The sequence below is a fragment of the Miniopterus natalensis genome, chromosome 18, assembly GCF_054644295.1.
Source record: "Miniopterus natalensis isolate mMinNat1 chromosome 18, mMinNat1.hap1, whole genome shotgun sequence".
In the NCBI taxonomy this organism is placed as follows: domain Eukaryota; kingdom Metazoa; phylum Chordata; class Mammalia; order Chiroptera; family Miniopteridae; genus Miniopterus; species Miniopterus natalensis.
This window is the reverse complement of record NC_142098.1, coordinates 16,604,110-16,622,708: the sequence shown is the minus strand read 5'-3', so window position 1 is coordinate 16,622,708 and position 18,599 is coordinate 16,604,110. Positions and strand designations below refer to the sequence as shown.

The window sequence follows — 18,599 nt, the reverse complement described above, 5'->3', positions numbered from 1 at the left end:
CATCTGCTTCTGTTGCCATTTCTTCTTGTCTGATTGACTCTCTCTTACAAGGACCTTGTGCTTACCTGGAGCCTACGCAGAGAATCCAAGATAATCTTCCCATCTCCAGACGCTTAATTTAATCACACTTGCGAAGTCCCTTTTGCCAGGTCAGTTAATATATTCACAAGTTCCAGGAATTAGGGTGTGAACATTTTGGGGATGGGCAGGGGGTTGGTGCTGTGCTATCGTTCTGTCTACCATAGCTCCTTTCACAAAGGAGTCACAGAAATGTTAAGTAACCTGCTGAAGTTCACTCAGCCAATGAGTGGGGGAGTCAGGATTTTAATTCACGCCTCTTTTGACCCTGGGTTCCTCCACTGCCCCTAGACCCATTGGAAGTGCCAGGGCCTGCTAAGCACTGCAGGGCCCACAGTACTTGTTCATATTTTCCTTTTAAAAGCATGTATCCCCTTGTATTGAAATCATGTGTTAATATCTCTGTGAGTGATTTAAAAGTTAGAACTATGTCTTATTTATTACAATTTATATTTTTTGTTCAAGCACCATTATGACAAAAATCAGATGCCAACCATCATAAGTCACCAATGGGCTTTCAGATCCCTTCCAGTGTTTACCCACGTGCAGACATAATGTTTCTGTGGTTGTAACCACAACATGGATACAATATTATATTCTGCCCCCCCAGCTTTTTGTTATAAAATTTTCAAACACACAGCAAAGTTGATAGTACCGCTTAGATCCAACAATTGTTAACATTTTGCATTATTTGCTTTCTCTCTCTGTTTGTGTTTACATGATTTTTTTGGTTGAACCATTAAAAACAATAACTCATAGGCATTATGACATTCACCCATATATTCTTTTTTTGTTTGTTTTTGTTTAAAATATTACAGATGTCCCTTTTTTTCCCCAATGACCCATTCCACCCCGTCCCATCCCCCTCCCCAGTTCCTCTCCCCACCGTTCTTTAGATGCATAGCCCAAAAATATGAACATTCTCTCACGTAAGCACAATATCATTATTACACTATGAAAGTTCCCTACCAATAATTCACTAAAATTATCTGTATCCAAACCATACTAAAGTTTCTACAATTGTCAAAAAAATATTTATTAGCTAAAAAACCCACACCAGGGTCCGTTCAAGATTCACGCATTGTATTCTATTTTTTAAAAAAAAAATGATTTGAGAGAGAGAGAAACATCCATCGATTTGCTGTTCCACTCATTTATGCATTCGATTCATGTATATGCCCCGACGGGGGATCGAATCCACAATCTTGGCATATCAGTACAATGCTCTAACCAACTGGGCTACCAGGCCCGGGCTGACACATTTTATTTGATGATATCTTTTTAGTTCTTTCATTTTAGAACACCCTCTCCCCTGATATATTTTTTCATGGCATCCCATTTTTAAAAAAAGACCAGGCTACATGTCTTAAGGGATGTGGAAGATCTGTTGGTCTCTGCGGCTCAGCACAGGGCCTGGCAACAGCAGGGCGCTCTGTGCCTGTTTGCTGATCGTGGTTACGAGTAACAGAGTAACAATCGCAGTAGCTGATGTTCAGCGAGGCTGGCTCTTAGCCAGTGCGCTCACACTCACCTAACTGAGCCTCACAGAAACCTTAGGGCATTTTATTAGCCTCACTCAGAGGCGAGGAAACCAAAGGCTTAGGGCAGAAGTAGCTTGCCTGAAATTACTCTGCTAGAAAGGGGGCCAAGCCAGATGGTAAACTGCCTCGTCAGAAAGGGGGGGCTGTTTCTGGAACCATTGACCCCAAAGCTGGTCTGTCTGGATGCTCGCAGCAGGTGTGACAGGTAACGCTGAGCGCGCTTCCCCTTTGCCAGGCCCAGGTGCCTGCGTGCGTTTGATTTTTCAATGCCCTCCCATTGCCTAGCCAAAGGCATGGCACAGAGTCGGCTGCCAGTGTTTGCGGAATGAATGAAAAGCGAATAAATGAAATGAATGGATGGAGATGGGATCTCCATAAACCAGAGGACTCCTCGGATCTTCCGAGTTCACTTTGGAGATCCCGGCCTCGGGAGACTGGGGTTCGGGGCTCAGGCTGTGGCTCCAGGAGTCAGACGTCCCGAGTCCCGCCCATCCTCCCGACGGCCTCCCGCCAGGTGAGAAGCCGGAACCGGCGGGGTGCTTGGCCGTTTTCACCCCCGTCCCCCGCCCTTGCCCTTTCCGGCGCCGCAGCGGGGCTCCCGCGGCTCCCAGCCCGCTCGGGCCAGGCCCGCGTCCACCCGAGAGGCGCGGGAGCAGAGTCCACCCAGGGCCCGCTCCCGCCGCGCACGCCCACCTGTCGGCCGCGCAGGCGCAGCGCGCGCCCGGCCTCCCCGCGCCCCGCGGTGCGCGGCCAGTGCGCAGGCGCGGCGGCCGATGCGAGTGTGTATGTGCGGGCGAGAAGATGGCGGCGGCGGGGGAAGCAGCGTGAGGAGTCGGGCGAGCGACGAGGCTCATTGAAACGGGCCGCCATGGCCCTCCGCGGCCCACAGGTAGCTGCCAGCCCGTGCCCTTGGCGGGAAGGGGCACCGAGCCTCGGGCGGGCGGGCACCGGGGCGGGCGGCGGGCGGGCGCCCGCACCCTGGCCCGGAGCGAGGCGTGTGGGAGTGGGGGAGGGCGCCGGGACAAGCTGCCCGGGACTAGGCCCCGAGCCTCCCGCCGTCTCCGCGCCTCGGCCGCCCGCAGCCGCGGTCCGCCCCGCTCCGGAGCCCGCCGATCCCTCGAGGGAGCAGCGGAGAGGGGGCGCCGGGACTCGCTCGAAGAGGGCGTGGGGGGCGCGAAGGGGTTAACCTCCCTGGCTGGACCGCGCCGACCGTGGAAATGGGGCCCTTGCCACTCAGGGGGGCAGCCGGGGGGCTTCGGGAAGCCCCTGGGGCGGCTGAGCAATCCTAGCCCTCCCGGAGCCTCTCTGCCGGAGCGAGCTACCAAGATTTGGGGGTGCCCCGCCACCCCCATGCCTCCAGAGGTTGCTTTCTCAGCTTAATTGACCACGGGGGGCTAGCTGGTTTTCTGGTTTTTAGACTCAAGCATTAAGGAGCAGCTTTAGGTTACTGTCGCAAAGAAAACTCAAAATAAGTCACCAGGACCGTACTTTTACTTGCATTTGCGTGACACCTTTTGCACAGATCCATCGCAGCCTGACTGACACTAACGCACCCCGTCACAACAGTATCTAAAGGTTTATAATAATCCCATAGAGGAAAGATAGTAAAATGCACCTTTCGATTTTAGGGAAATGTATGTGTAGAGTTGAGTTCGTATCAAAAACCCACTCCTTACAAACACTTTGGATAAAAATCGGCATGTGGGCATTATTTGTCAAGCTTACTGTAGACTGCTGATTTGTTAACATCTAATCCCTAGAAATTACTGCTCTTACATACCATCTCAATGTGCTTTTGTACTAAATGTGGAGGAATGAAACAAAGTAGCTATTAGGCAAACTGGTGGCCGGTGAATCCTAACCCTTTATTAAGTTACTGGTTTTTGTTGCCTTTTTGGAAATGAAGTCGATTTTAATAATTGTAATTAATGCGTGTTGTGGATTTTAAAACGTGAAAACCTTTTTAAAAAATTAGATCTTTACAGGGAGTTGCAATTTTGTTAAATTTTTGGTACTTTAGTTTGCACTAGAAGTTGCCCCTTTTAACTTTTTGTTCACGTGTACATATACTTTTTAGCACTTAGTATCATTCTTTGCACAAAAAGGGGCTTAGTAGTTGAATAATTTTTACAAATGTGTAATTAAATGATTTTGAGAGATTTGGTATTTGCTTTTTTCTCAACTTAAAATATTCGTGTAAATAGCTTATTAAAATAAGTATGGACAGGTACAAGGGTCATTGTGAACTGATGTCTAATAGAATATTCATAGTGCCCGGCTGGTGTGGCTCAGTTGGTTGGGTGGCGTTGTGCACCAAAATGTAGCCGGTTGGATTCCTGGTCAGGGCACATGCCGGGGTTGTGGCTTGATCCCCAGAGGGGTCTGTGCAGGAGGCATCCAATCGATGTTTCTCTCTCATCAATGTTTCTTTCTGTCCCTCCTCTCTTCTTCTCTCTGAAATCAATTAAAAAAAAAATTTAAAAAAAGAATATTCATAGTGATTTTGAAATGAAAAAGCACGTTTAGGGACAGTTCACTTCCATTATTATAGGAACCAATCACAATGTAAAATTTATTGAAATGTTAATTAGCAGTGATAATATGTGAACTTAATTGTAATTTTATTTTCATTTATTCTTCTAGTACTGTATTTATGTTTTGTACAACAATATGGCCTATATATATCTTTTTAAAATTGGAGTGGCAAAAGTTAGCTGAACATAAATGTTAGCAGCACTTTGGGGTTATTCTTTTAAAGTATGGTTTAAGTGATATTAAGTGCTAGCATGGAGAGTTTAGCAAAGGAAATAGTATGATTTCTCTTTTTTTAAGTATAGTAATGAAAACAAGTAATGAAGTTGAATGTGATGAGATTTAATTATTGGATCTTGTTTGAGTTAGGTTGAACATTTTAATAAATTTGTTTTACTCAGTTACCTGCTGTCCTAAGGGTCCTTTTACACTTAAAGACCATTTATTCATTAATTCAACAAATGTTGATTGAACACTTACCTTGTGCTAAGCACTGTGATATGCATATTGCTTGCTTACTATTGGGAATGACAACCACAAATTAACAGTAAGGGTCCTATTTTAAAATTGAATTAAGGTTACAGTTTTAAAACTTTGTATAGATTATATCTTATTTCCATACTTTTGATTGAGTCCTGTTTCCTGGATTGACATGAAACCATGCAAAACTTGGAAACATTTCTAATGCCAATAGCTTTCAATATTTTAACAAGTACAAATGATAAACTTTGACAATTGAAATGTAAGTACATCTCTAATTTATGAATATTTGTTGTCAAGAGGGAACTGGTTAAATTATTTGGGATAATTAATTTGAACAGACCAGTTCTGCCTTAAACCAGAACAGATTTTTGTGATCATTGAAGTTGTTTATAGTGACATCCCCACGGTAATGCTTCCTACACCCTATTAGATATCATACGGCTGCTGCTGTCCTGGTCCTCTGCAGCAGGCCCACTCAGTCTTTTCATTACCTCCAAATAGTGGGGCCACCACATTTTACACTATGGAATTTTTTGGATCCTATTTTCAGCATATGGCAGAGTGTTACTGTATAGTTGAATATCTTCGTATCTGACAGCTGTATTAGTAATTCTTGAAAGAGACATTTTTATTGGAGTCTCACATAGTGAGCAGCTGAAGTAAATAAAGTTATTTAAATGCAGGAGAGTTGGAGATACCTTTTTTCCTTTACATAGTGACAGCAAAATATTCAGACATGTCCTAAGACTAGTATCCTATTTAAAGTTTGTGAGTTGATGGTTGTTGCCTCATTGGTTTTTACAAACCAGCAGTACAGACCAGTGGTATCCAGGGCCTCACGCTCATGCTCTGGAGCCCATCTCGTTGGGACCACAGTGTACTGAAATTATAGTGAATAATAAGAGGACCCGCCTCGCTCCAAATTCCTCTCCAGAGCAAAAGTTAGGATATATATTCCAACGCTTTTTTTTCATGTGGAACTGACATGATTTAATAGTGTTCACATAGGAAAATTTAAAGGAGGAAATGATCACAAAGCTTAATGATTATTTAATGCCAAGCCTAGTGGCACATTTACTTTGTGCTTTGCTCAGAAAAGAGTGTTCAAGTAATTGAGAAAAGTTGTATTATATCTACTTGAATCAGTTACATCAAGGTTATTTTTGTTTGTTTTTGTGTTTTTACAGATTTCAGACATGTAAGTACTTGCTAATAATGGATCTGGTTTTTCAAGTGACACATTAAAGGTGGTTGCTGAGGACATTTCTTACTTGATAATATACTGAGTATGAAAAATAGGAAGAGTTTGCTTTTGAATTTGAAATTAGACTGTTACATTTCTATTTACTGCCACAGATGCAAGCATCACTGTGGCACAAAACAGATAAATCTGTTTTCAATGGAATTTACTGGCCTTGGGCCATTGGATTACTGTCATTTGTCCCTTTAGTGCTACTTCAGCAGTGTAGATGTTCTTTTCCAAAGACTTGCGTGTGCTTGGACTGCAATTTTCCTGTTTATTGAACTGATCTCCCCAAAAGCCTTTCTATGACCATTTCTGTCCATACAGGCTAGATTAAGAATTTGTATAGGCATAATAAAGGGCTAAGCAATTTTCCTGTTTATTGAACGGATCTCCCCAAAAGTCTTTCTGTGACCATTTCTGTCTATACAGGCTGGATTAAGAATTTGTATAGGCATAATAAAGGTAGCCCAGGAGGTATGTTCATGGTCTTTGTTTCAAGAATCAGACATTGTAGAATCTATCATAAACCTAGATGTGAAGTCTTCAGAATGTAGACTTTTTAGGAGCTGGCTACTTTCTGACTATTTGAAAGCTCCTCAGCCATGACCCCATTTTCAGTGGAAGACCTGAGAAACCACAAGCTGTGAGCCAGTTATCTCCATTCTGTCCTGTTGTGAAACATGCCATGCTGTGGTTGCCTCTCCTGTGAATAGGGTAGGTGAGGTAGTGAGGTAGAAGTGTGGCTTGGGACTGAGAGAGAAAGGTAATGCAGAGAATTAAAGCATGCATTCCTAGACTTTTTCTTTCTGGCTTACTTGAGAATCATTAGATGGTAATATGCATATAGAGTATTAGCCCAGTGCCTGCCAAATGTCTGCTCACTCATGATGACTACTCTTGTGATTCTTAGGCCCATCCTGTATGGTCTTTGTCTGCAGCTTGATTGGTTGTCATTCTTCAGATCAATTCTCAATTTATTTTTCTGGCATAAGCTGGAGAGCCATCTCCTAAGCCTGCACTCTGACATTCAAGTGTCTCACAACTAGTGCATTAGAAATGAAAGTGCCTCCTAATAGACAGGCTGGGGTCCCCACTATTCTGCCTTGAGATTTACTTTTAGCCCCTGCCTTCCTCTCCATATCTGATGGTGGTGGATTTTTATTTCCCCATTTGTTTTTATGAATAAATGCTCCTTTATCTGTGTTTAGTGGATGCCGACAAATTGGTGTGCCCTTGCTCTTTTATGGCAAAGTAGTCTTAGAAGTATCAAAAAAGTACCATAGTAGCTTCAAACTTACAGTCTCATTGGAGGTACTGTGAAAAAAAAAAGTTTAAATGTTAATCGAATAATGTTAGACGCATTGGGTATGCCCTACTATAAAGAGATTGAGTGTAGGAAAAAACACGCATTAAGACTGCACCTGTTATTGTGGACTGCTGGCTGGGGTAGGAAGGGGGTCCCATGAGTAGTGTAGCCCCTGACCCCTACCCCAGCTGTAGTCCTTAGCTGAGATCCACTGCGGTTGCACTGGAAGTGGTGGGGATGGCTTTTCGGACCATTTTCTCAACTTACTCGCTTCACTGTTGACAAAAATAGAAGTTTACCATTATTGTGAATACATATCAAAAATATTCATTTTTATGTTTTAATATATTGAGTAAAGCTGGATATCAGTGTAAATTACATTTTGCAAGCCATGGACCTTGTGGACTAGAACTACCCAGGAACATTGAATATATGATTCTGCATAGAAAATTTTGATTTGCCTTTCGTCTGACGAGGTGTTACATTCTGTATTGTTTACACATAAACGTGATAGTGTCCTTTGCCCTGGATATAGGCAGTGCTTTTTTATTTTTATTATATTCATTTAAATTTAGTCAGGACCAATTAACTTGTGAATTTATTTGGTGTTCTGATTACTGTCAAGAGGATTTCTAGCGTTATTTTTCTTTTGTGTTTCTCTTGTTTTAGACAATGTATAACTGTAGCGGAGAGAAGCAATGCCTCTCTTGAGAGACTTTCATCTTTTCTCATTAAAATGTATATTCCCCCTATTCTTTCTGAAAATACCAATCTTTTTCCTTTTGATAGGACATGTGGGGGAACAGAAGAGAATTTGAAAGTGAAATTTAACTCTCTAGTTTTGAGAGATGCTTGCCCAATGTGGTAAAAAACACACAAATACTTCTCTTGATATTCTAAGTAGAAATTCCCTTTAAATGGATGCTGAGATGTGTATATTTGAGACCTGGGGTAGGCCTTCTGGGTTTATTTGATAATTGGACAAAGAAGAACATATTTATTATAAAACACTAAGCCTTGCAGTAATTGACATGTGGAGAATGTTGTGCAATGTATGAACTGCATGGTTTATAAAGTGCCATGGCTGGTTTGACCCTTGCCACACCTCTGTAACATATTGTTACTACAATTTTACACAAGTAAAGTGAGACTCAGAGAGGTTGTGACTTCAAGTCCCACGGCTTTTGAGTGATCAGGGCCTTAAAAGCAGGCGTTTGGACTTCAAAATTCTTTGCCTTTTTTACTTTGCCAAACTGCTTTTCTAGAAGAGACTGATAAAAGGATAACATTTCATGTTATGACTTCCCATAGTAATTCCTCAAGGAAAGTTTATGATGGACAAATGAATGAAATAAAGATTTAAATGTTTAGAGATGTAAAATGTTACTAATTATTAATTATTAATTACTAAATATTGCATGGGGTGCATTTAGATATGTTCTTATTTTTAAATACAAAATAAAGACATGCTATTCCTAAAACATGCAAACAATGCAGAAGTATTTAAATTAGAAAGTATAAGTAAGTCTTTTCCTCTCAGATCCTTAATCTTCAGTTTGATACATATTTCTATGCTTTTTTTCTGTTAGGGCATTTTTTGGGTAGTTGTTCCATTGTGTCATAATACAATCTATTCTAACCAGATAGTCATCGAGCTGAACTTCTTGGAGCAAATCTTGTTTTTAAAATTGCTGAAGGCATCTATTCAAATATAGTACGTTTTCTTATTTTTACCCGATTTTGCCTGGGAATGGAGCAGGTATACTGGAGTTTAAAGTGGCTCATTGGGACCCAGTATACTGAGGACTGTGAAAGTACTGTAGAAATTTCTGAGTACGAAAATGTCCAAAAAACTTTTTTCTTTAAAAGAAACAATATTTTGAAGACATTTAGCTCCTTAATTTTACCAGTCATGCGTTCCAGTTTTTCTGTTGTAAAAGAGGTCTGATTCAAATTCAGATTGTATGTCAGTCACCTCTGCACTAGAACATATTACTGAGAGGACAAACCTTTTGTTAGGTGGAGAGATTGGTAGGTTACCAGCCTGAGTGAATAGTGGGGAATTGGGTAATTAACCTGGGTGTTCTCATATCTTCTCCCAAATCAGGTTTTCTCCCCCCTCCTTTGTTTTTTATCAAAATACTGCAGTGGCAAAAAAGAAAGTGCTCTCTTCCCACTCCCCACCTCAGGCATACTTCCCCAGAGACAACTGTATTCAACCATCCACTTCTGACTAATAAAATGCAAAATGAGGTCTTCCAAGGGTAGCATTCAGTTTCATTTGGAATGAATTTTTAGGACATCAGGTCCTTATTCAGAAGCACATAGGAAGGACTGTATACTGTATATCTTTGTGATCGTTCACAGATTTTTGACGGGCATTAGCAATATAGAACTGAAAGGAGAGATTCTGTGCTTTAGAAGCTGACCGAGTAGTGGAGAGAGAAACAGGGTAATTGGTGAGTCCTGTGTTAGGGTGGTAATTCCTGTAACAAAGGTGTAAACAGTAGTCAAGAACATTCATTCATTCATCAAATAGTTATTGAGTGGCTCCTGTGTACCGGGCACTGAAGACGGAGTGAGAAGCAAAAACAGTCATTGTCCTTACCAGGGAGCTTGTTGCCTACTGAGGGAGACAGTACTGCTCAGATAATCATAGCGATGCATGTGTTGTTCCAGACTGAGGAACGTGACCGGAAGGAAGGGAACGTGGTCTGTTGGCATTACCTGGGGAAGTCAAGGAAAGGTTCCCCCAGAATTGGTGCCTTAGCTGAGAGCATGAGACTGTGGGAATGGCATGTGCAGTGGCCCTGTGACTGGAGGGAGTTTGAAGCATTTAAGGAACTCGGAGAAAGCCTGTGTGTGTTGAGCTCAGTGCTGGAGATGGGAGATAGACAGGGTCTATCCAACCTTGTACCCTTTCTTAGAAATTATTGTCTATCCTGAGAAAAATGTGGAGGAGGGCATGATATAGCATTTGACCACAGAACCTCATAATCAGATTGTATTTTGGGCTCACATTCTGACTGCCCTGTGTAGAATAGACTCTAGCAGGGTCACAGTGGCAATTAGGACATCAGTAGGAGTGTTCTTGGACTTTTGACTAGGGAGGGTGTAGTAGGGACAAATGGCACAATCCAAGAGATATTAGCTGTAAGATGGATTGAAAAAGGAAGAGTATGACAGTGTCAGGGGAAGCTGGGAAGACCTTTCTTCTAGAAAGGTGACATTTAGAGAAGCATGAGGACAAGGGCATGTAAGAGAGAACGTGCAGAGGAACAGTCTCAAAGCCTGCAGCATGTGGCTGATGGATGTATAGGGTGAAGTGATGGAACAGGAATCTGAGGAGAGGTGAAGGGCCCTTGATGATCCAAGCCAAAGACTGCATTTGATCTTGTAAGCAGGTGGGCGTCTGTGGGAAACCACAGGTTTTAGGAATAAAACCACTGGTTGTAGGAAGTGGGTAGCACCACACTGGGTTAGCATTGATGATTGAGATGCTTGTACAGGGGAATCGTGGCCTGTCAAGGAGATCACTCTTTGGGCTCTGCTTAAGAACTGGGGGTGTACTCTTTGCTTACCTCAGCACCTCAAGCATCTTAAACCCCAGAACTTTAAGGGGGAAAATGTAGGGCATTCTGTTGGGAACACTTGAGGCAGATTAATGCAAGGAAAATGGTCCCTGAATGTCATCCATGATAATTGGATGGAGTGTTTAGGGAAGATCATTTGGGGACATTATTCCCTTTATTTTTTTAGGGGAGGCACCTTTAAAAACAAGTCTTTGGTGTGTTTTTTTAATGCTCCTAGAAAATAAGCAAACATGAAAAACGTATTACCCATTATATCCCACCACTGCTCTTAGTTAATAATAGGCGTGGGCAAAAAAAAGTAGGTTTATAGTTTGTATGGAAAAAAACATGCAGGTTATGATTATTACAATAGTTTTATTAACTCAGAAGAATGGCACCGTAATAATAAGACAAATAATACAAGAGTAAACTTTGTGTTTCATGTACACAAAACTGTAAACCTATTTTTGCTCACCCCTGTATTTTGAAATGCTTCCCTTCATTTCTTTCTGTAGTAAATTTTAGATATTTGGGATCATTTTATATAATAGTATTTAAGTTATGATCCTTGGTCATGGTCTCCCATGAGAATCACCTGGCACCGTGATCGTCATCGAGACGTACTGAGTAGGGCTCCCTGTGACCAGGCCCAAATCTGTGTTTTGGACAACTTCTGCAGGTTATCCTATCCACCCACACTCATGTTTCAGGGACTCCATATGGCTTTATTTACAGCTTTTTCCATTTAATCTGTTGACCACTTTCCCATGAATGAGATTAACTAAATCATATTTTGGACAGAATTTTTTTAACTTCTCCAGTCTAGGTTAGGTGTGAACAACAACCAAAAATACAGATTGTACCACTCTGAGAGGTGACATTATCTAATTTTAGCATTGAGTGGAATGAATTGTGGAAACAGAAGCAGCTGAAAAACCTGAGAGTTTTGAAGATCCACTACATTGGGTCTTTACAATGAGATTTCAGTTTTGTTGAAGTTTATTAACTAACTGGTCAATTCCTTTTCATCAAACATTTATTCAGCTCTTGTTGCATGCTGGGGTCTGTGTTGGGGTTTGTAAGTTGTAAAACACAATTACAAAAAAATATGAAAGTATGAAAATGCTCCCCAAAGCCATGAGACGTTCTGCTGCTGATTGCTGTGCTCTCTATCATGACACAGGGCCCTGATGGACTGTATGGGAGCGGCACACACTCCACCACAGCTCATTTTAACCATGAACGTCTGATGTCCCAGAGAGTAGGAACCTTCTAATTCATACTGAAGCCTGGTTGTGGTCAAAATCTTTCTGGGGATGTGTGCACACAGCCAGCCAATTTGCTATCAGAAGCTCTTGCTGCTTTTTTGGTTGTTGATCATAGATTTATCAGCTTAAGAAATTTTTGCCTCCAGTTTTTCACAAGCTGGTGCAAAAAAAATAATTACTCTTGATTCTTATCGAGCTCTTGGCTTTTCCATGCCACAACAACTACACAGTGCGAGTTAAGTGTCAGGAGCATAAACTTTCTTTTTCATCTGTGACTAGAATTCTATTTAGTGAGAAAGACATGAGATAGCTTTAAAAAAAAAAATCTTAAAAGCTTGCTCTTCAGTTTTGGCTGGAAGCTTAGCTGGCTGTAACTTGAATTTAACACGCAGTGATACTGTAGCAGTATTCTAGCAGTGACTAGACCTGGGCACAGAGTTATCAGGGCTGGGTTTGGAAAGAGTTTGCCTCTCACCCCAAGGTACATGTTGAACAAATGAGTTTTTTTGTTTTTTTAAGGTGGATAGAAAGTAAAGTTGATTGTCATTTTGTTTTCTTTGCCATCGATTTCTTCTTGGGTGATAGATTTGAGTTAGCTCTGTTAATTAGTTCATCACTTCTCTATGAAAAATGAAAGAAATCCTATGTATGTGGTGTGCATGGTGAGCTTTGAGGGCCCTGTGGACTTTGATCCTGTAGGTGCTCCATCTTTTCTCCTGTGGTTTGTTGGCCATTTGAAGAGGCCTGCAACCTGCTGGGCCTGTATGGGCCCTGTGCCCAGAGTAGTGGAAGGAAGACATGGCCCTGCTTTGTGAAGGGTAACACCCTACAGATGTTTGGTTGCCTACCTAGAGCTCTGGCTGGTGCCCTGAAGTAGGAGTTCAGGGGCTCTGGGAGTGATCTGAGTGGCTCAGGAAGGTGTTTTTGTTTTGTTTTTAATATTATGTGGTCTGGTTCTCCTCCAGCACCCCCACTGCCTAACACAGCACCTTGTCTTAAATGTGTGTCGAATGGATAAGTTAATTGACAGAGGGACCAGTTGAAAGAAATAGAGAACACCTGGTTGTCATTCAGTATGTTCAGGACTGCATATGTGTTACATTCAATATTATTTTGTATTAGTTTCAGGTGTATGGATCCATTTTTTTAGTTTCTGATTGAGAGTTGATTCTTAGAATTAAAGCACAACAGTAAACTGAAAGATAAGTATCTTTAGTTGATTAATTATTTTTGAGGCACAGCAGGAGATATTTTGCCAAGTAATATAGAAAAGTAATTAGTGTTAATTTAAACACTGCTTCCTGCCCTGGCCAGTGTGGCTCAGTTGGTTGGGTGTTGTCCTGTGCACCAAAAGGTTGCAGGTTCGATTCCTGGTCAGGGCACAGGAATCGATAACGGGGCATGCAGGAAGCAGCTAATCGATGTTTGGCTCTCTGTCTCTTTATCTTCTCCTCTCTGTAAAAAATCAACAAAAAAATCTTTAAAACACTGCTTCCTCAGTATGACGTGGCAGATCCTTAGCTATCAGCACCCCTTTTGCATTCTTTATTTTAAGCAGATAGTAATTCTGCAGCTTTTATTGCTTCTACCAATTCTTCTAAGTAACTTCGGTTTTCATGAACAAACAAAGCAACTCACTAAGGGGAACATTCTATACTTCCTTCTTAAAATTGGAAGGAGAGAGGGGTGTATGTACCAGCTAACATAAATACTTCTAGTACCTCTAGATTTTCCAAGGTATTTGAAGAGACCATTGGCAATGGCCAGCAAATTAGAAGAAAATAATTTATGTAGGAAGCTCTGATTTAGTGATGCACTTTCCTTTCTGGCAGGTGGCTTTAGTAGCCAAGCTTTTGTTGGTTGGGTTCCAGCATATTTCATTAAGTGAGAAATCCTGTAGAGCAGATGCACTTACAAGTTTTTGCCCGTGTAGCACTCTGTTTAATGAAACGCTAGAGTTTTGATTCAGTGTTGTCAGCAGTAGTTGTCTATGTGTGTAGTGTGGGGTTTGAGTAGGTGGTCGGGGATTCAGGCAGTTAGTTATAAAGGCTGAGCCAGACACCAACAATCTGAGTGGTAACTGAGTGATGGTGGCACAGAGGCTTGAATAAGGGTAGGCCCCCTTACAGTGATAACATGGAGCAAAATACAAGTATCATGCACAGTAGTATAGGTGGTGTTGGTTGTATACCATTAGTAAGAGTGTTTGGACTAAGGAACATGAAATCTTTTTTGTTTGTTTCATGAGGATATCTTTTCTATTTCAGAGAGTGTGGGAGGGAGGGAGGGAGGGAGGGAGGGAGGGAGGGAAAGAAACGTGGACCTGAGAGAAAATCACATCAGCTGGCTGCCTCCCCCCATGCGCCCCACTGGGGACAGGGAGCGAACCTACAACCCACGTTCATGCCCTTCACCGGGAATTGAACGTGGCAACCCTTTAGTGTGCAGGCCGATGCTCTAAGCACTGAACACACCCTCCAGGGCAGAATATGAAATCTTAAAAAACAACAAAGGAACCCCAAAATGTGGATGTTTACACATGCAGAGTTCTTAAGAATTCTACTTATGTAAATGAAAGATTAATACTGTGGTCCTTGGTCTTCAAGAGCTATTTTTTTTAATGTTTTTATTGATTTCAGAGAGGAAGGGAGAGAGAGATAGAAATGTCAATAATGAGAGAGGATCATTGATCAAGGGCCTCCTGCACGTCCCCCATTAGGGATTGAGCTTGCAACCCGGTCATGTGCCCTGACCGAGAATTGAACCTTGACCACCTGGATCCTAGGTCGACGCTCAACTGCGCTGGCCTAGCTCCAAGAGCTATTTTTATAGTACAGCTTCATCCTCATTTGGAGACGTGCATCGGTTAATTAATTTGTGCATGAATTAAAAACCATCTGTATTGTGGTATACTTTAATTAACAGTAAGTATACTCATTTTAAGTTTGCAGATGAGTTTTGACAAATGTGTACACCAGGGTAACTACCACTACATTCAAGATATAGAATGTTTCAGTTGCCCAAAAAGTTCCCTCATGCCCGTTTGCCATGAATCCCCACCTATACCTAAGCAATTACTGATCTGCTTTTTGCCACTATAGGCTAAGTTTCTCTTTTCTAGAATTTTGTTTATGTGGAAATATACAGAGTATACTCTTCTATCTGACTCCTTATTGTCTGCATCATATTTTTGAGATCCATGTTGTGTGTAAGAGTTCCTTCCTTTTCAGTGCCAAGTAGTATTCCTTTATACGGGTATATCACAATTTGTTTATCTCTTCACCTCTTGATGGACTTTTGTTATTCCAGTATTTGACTACTGTGAATGAAATTGTTGACCACATTCATGTACAAATCTTTGTGTGGACATATATTTTCATTTCTTGTGGGTAAGATACCTAGAAGTGGACTTGTTGGGTCATATGGTAAGTGTATGTTTTATTTTACAAGAAATTGCCAGGCTTTTCCAAGTCAGCTGTATTGTTTTACATCTGTACCAGCAGTGCATTAGAGTTCCCTTTCTTCCACGTCCTCATCAATACTTGGTATTGTCGGCCTTCCTTTATTGTGCGTCAATTTAAAGGGAAATAATTTTTTGTCCACAGGAATGAGTCCATGTTTATGACAAAAAAGTGAATCTGACTGCAAATAGATTGACTGAAATGTGTGTGTGTTTTTTAAACATTTAAACAAAAAAGGGGGAGACAGGAAAGACTAGGAGAATGCCCTCTTCACATTGGGCACAGGTGAAACTATCCTTGGTGGTCAAAGATAGTGTGATGGGGAATAAAAATGGATTTTTAAAAAGTTGACTTCGCCTGGCCAGGCGTGGCTCAGCGGTTGAGCATTGACCTAGGTAGGATCCAGGAGATCTTGGTTTGATTCCCGGTCAGGGCACATGCCCGGGTTGTGGGCTCGATCCCCAGCAGGGGGCGTGCAGGAGGCAGCCGATCAATGACTCTCTCATCATTCATGTTTCTATCTCTCTCCCTCTCCCTTCCTCTCTCTGAAATCAATAAAGATATGTTTTTTAAAAAGTTGACCTGCCCTGATACTTTCTGATCACATCTATGGTCTGTTTTGCCCCTTTTTTCCCTTCTAGATTTCAAATTTTGAAAGTTGATTTTTTTTTTTTTTTTTTAGTTTGGAACACCACGTGGTAATTATGAATGCTTTTTCTCTAGGTCACAATGGGTATTCTTTTAAAGTTTTCTTTAAAGCTTTGATGATGTTTAAAATAAAAATTAGATATTATATCTTAATTATATTTAAAGATTATATTTAAAAATGAAAATTGTGCTCCTGGTTGGACCGTCTGGTGATAGAAACAATAAAAACCAGCCCGAGCAGTCAGTTAAAATTTTGTCAGCCCACTTATGACTGGTGTTTGAGCTATTGTTGTGAGTATGCAGAGGTTATTATTCCTTATCCCTAGAACTTGTGGCTTTTCCCTTTTCTCTTTCCTGAATTTATTTGTTCAACAAAGCTATTTTAAGCACATACTATATGCCAAGTAGTGCATTAACTGCTAGGGATACAAAGATGAATTTAACTTGGTTCCTTTTTTAGAGGCCTGATAGTATATGTGCAATGAATTTCACCCATTTAAAGTATATCATTTGATGAATCTTAACAAATATATGTATTTGTGTAATTACCTCCACAGTCAAGATAACCATTTTTACCATTTGCATTGCTCCCAAAAGTTCTCCAAAGTTTTCCCTGACTCCCTTGCAACCTGTCCTCTCATTCATCCCCAGCCCCAGCAAAGATAGAACTATGGTTGATGAGCCTTGAACAACTCAGATGTCAGAGACCCTGACTCCCACAGTCAAAAATTTGCATTTAACTTTTGACTCCCCAAAATTTAAGTTGTCTCTCAGCATCAGTCAGCCCTCTGCATCTGAGGACTTCCAACCACAGATCAAAAACAGTACAGGTATTTATTGAAAATAAAAAATCAATGTAAGTAGACCTGTGCAACTTAAACCTGTGTTGTTCAAGGGTCAACTACTATTTCAGTTTCTTTTGTGTTGACAGTCTGCTCCCCTCCGCTGCCCTCCCCCTGCCCTCCCCTCCCCTCCCTGGTGTTTGTAATGGATGTGAAAATAGGTGGAATCTTGAACTTCTAGTAGGGCTATACCAGATAACATTCACTGAATTCATTCCCTAATTTATCAGCTGTTCCATGTGATAAAAATTCCATATAGCAAGTTATTGGATAATGAGGATTGTCTCTATTAATCTTGCTGTTTAGTACTAGTTTAGAGCAAAGTTAAAATTTAACTGCCATTGTGTAATGTAACTAATGTAGACATGGGACTGGAAAGTTGGTAAAAGTGACTTTCTATTAAATGAATCATATTTTTCAATTTGGAGATGCAGTCCATTGAAACAAGTTTTAGTTCAGAATCTCCTTGAAAGTACTTAAAGTATATAAAGCCAACCTACTGAAAATCCCGCTTTGAAAGGTCAGAGGATATCTTTTGATAGGACTCTAATAGTCAGAATAAAATACACAAACCGTATGAAACTAGACACTAAATTGCAGTACTTTGACAGTTGAATCCTAAGGAGAAGGGATGCTGTCTGTGGGTGTGGTTTGTTACATAGTTTATTCATTTTTCAGGACCCTTCTGTCCCAAGAAAGTAAAGCTGATTCTGCTACAACCCAGACAGTTGAGGAACAAGCCTTTCTCTGTCTCTCTCTTTCATCTCTCCCCCCCCCATTTGTAACACTCATTGCAACTTGCAATCCACTTGTACTGTTACAAAACTAAATGCCACCATGTCCTGAACCTGTGTTTGTCTAATTCAAAGTTTATTCTCATAATCTAGCACAGTCGCTGTGGATAGTACCACCTACACCTTGTTAAATCAACGAAATCCCTGCTGTGCTTTGACTGTTTAAACAGTGTCATCTCCAGATGTCCTCAAAATCACCCACACCGCTTTCCAAAATTGAAAGCACCCTGTGACTGTTCCATAGATATCAGTTAGCATCCATAAAGTACTGGATTGTGATCAATAAACTTTAGTAAAGAAATTAAAATGTTTATTTTTATGCAAGTATGGACCTGATATTTTTACTTCATTTATTTTATTGAGATATAATTCACATACCATAGAATTCATCCATTTAAATGAGTGTACGTTTCAGTGGTTTTTACTGTAGTGTATTCACAGAGTTGTGCAACTATCATCACAGTCTGTTTTGGAACATTTCACTCCAAAAACCCCATACCTATTAGTGGAACCTCCTCCTCTGTTTCTCCCCTCCCCCCAGCACCTGGCAGCCACAATCTACTTTCTGTCTCTAGAGTTTTGCCTCTTCTGGACGTTTCATATGAATGGAATCCTACAACATGCAGCCCTTTGAGTCTGTCATCTTTCACTCAGCATTATGTTTTTAGGGTCTGTCCATGTGGTAACCTGTATTAGTCGGAGAGTATTTCCAAACCCATGTTTCTTAGTCTTTGTTTAGATCCAGGAGATCCTGGAACTGGTGAGAACTTAGGATGTTGTCTAGTCCAGCATCCCCTCATTTTAGAGATGAAATTAGGCTTTTATTAG

General features: G+C 41.1%; 1 protein-coding gene across 1 annotated transcript in view; it reads left to right on the top strand.

Annotated features, from left to right (window-relative positions):
- Positions 1 to 2,407: 2,407 nt before the first annotated feature.
- Positions 2,408 to 18,599, top strand: part of USP10 (ubiquitin specific peptidase 10) — a 61,268-nt gene continuing 45,076 nt past the window's right edge. The window contains exon 1 of the mRNA XM_087827166.1: positions 2,408 to 2,508. Coding sequence (XP_087683292.1) covers positions 2,488 to 2,508 — 21 coding nt within the window. The 5' untranslated portion in view covers positions 2,408 to 2,487. The remainder of the gene's footprint in view (positions 2,509 to 18,599) is intronic.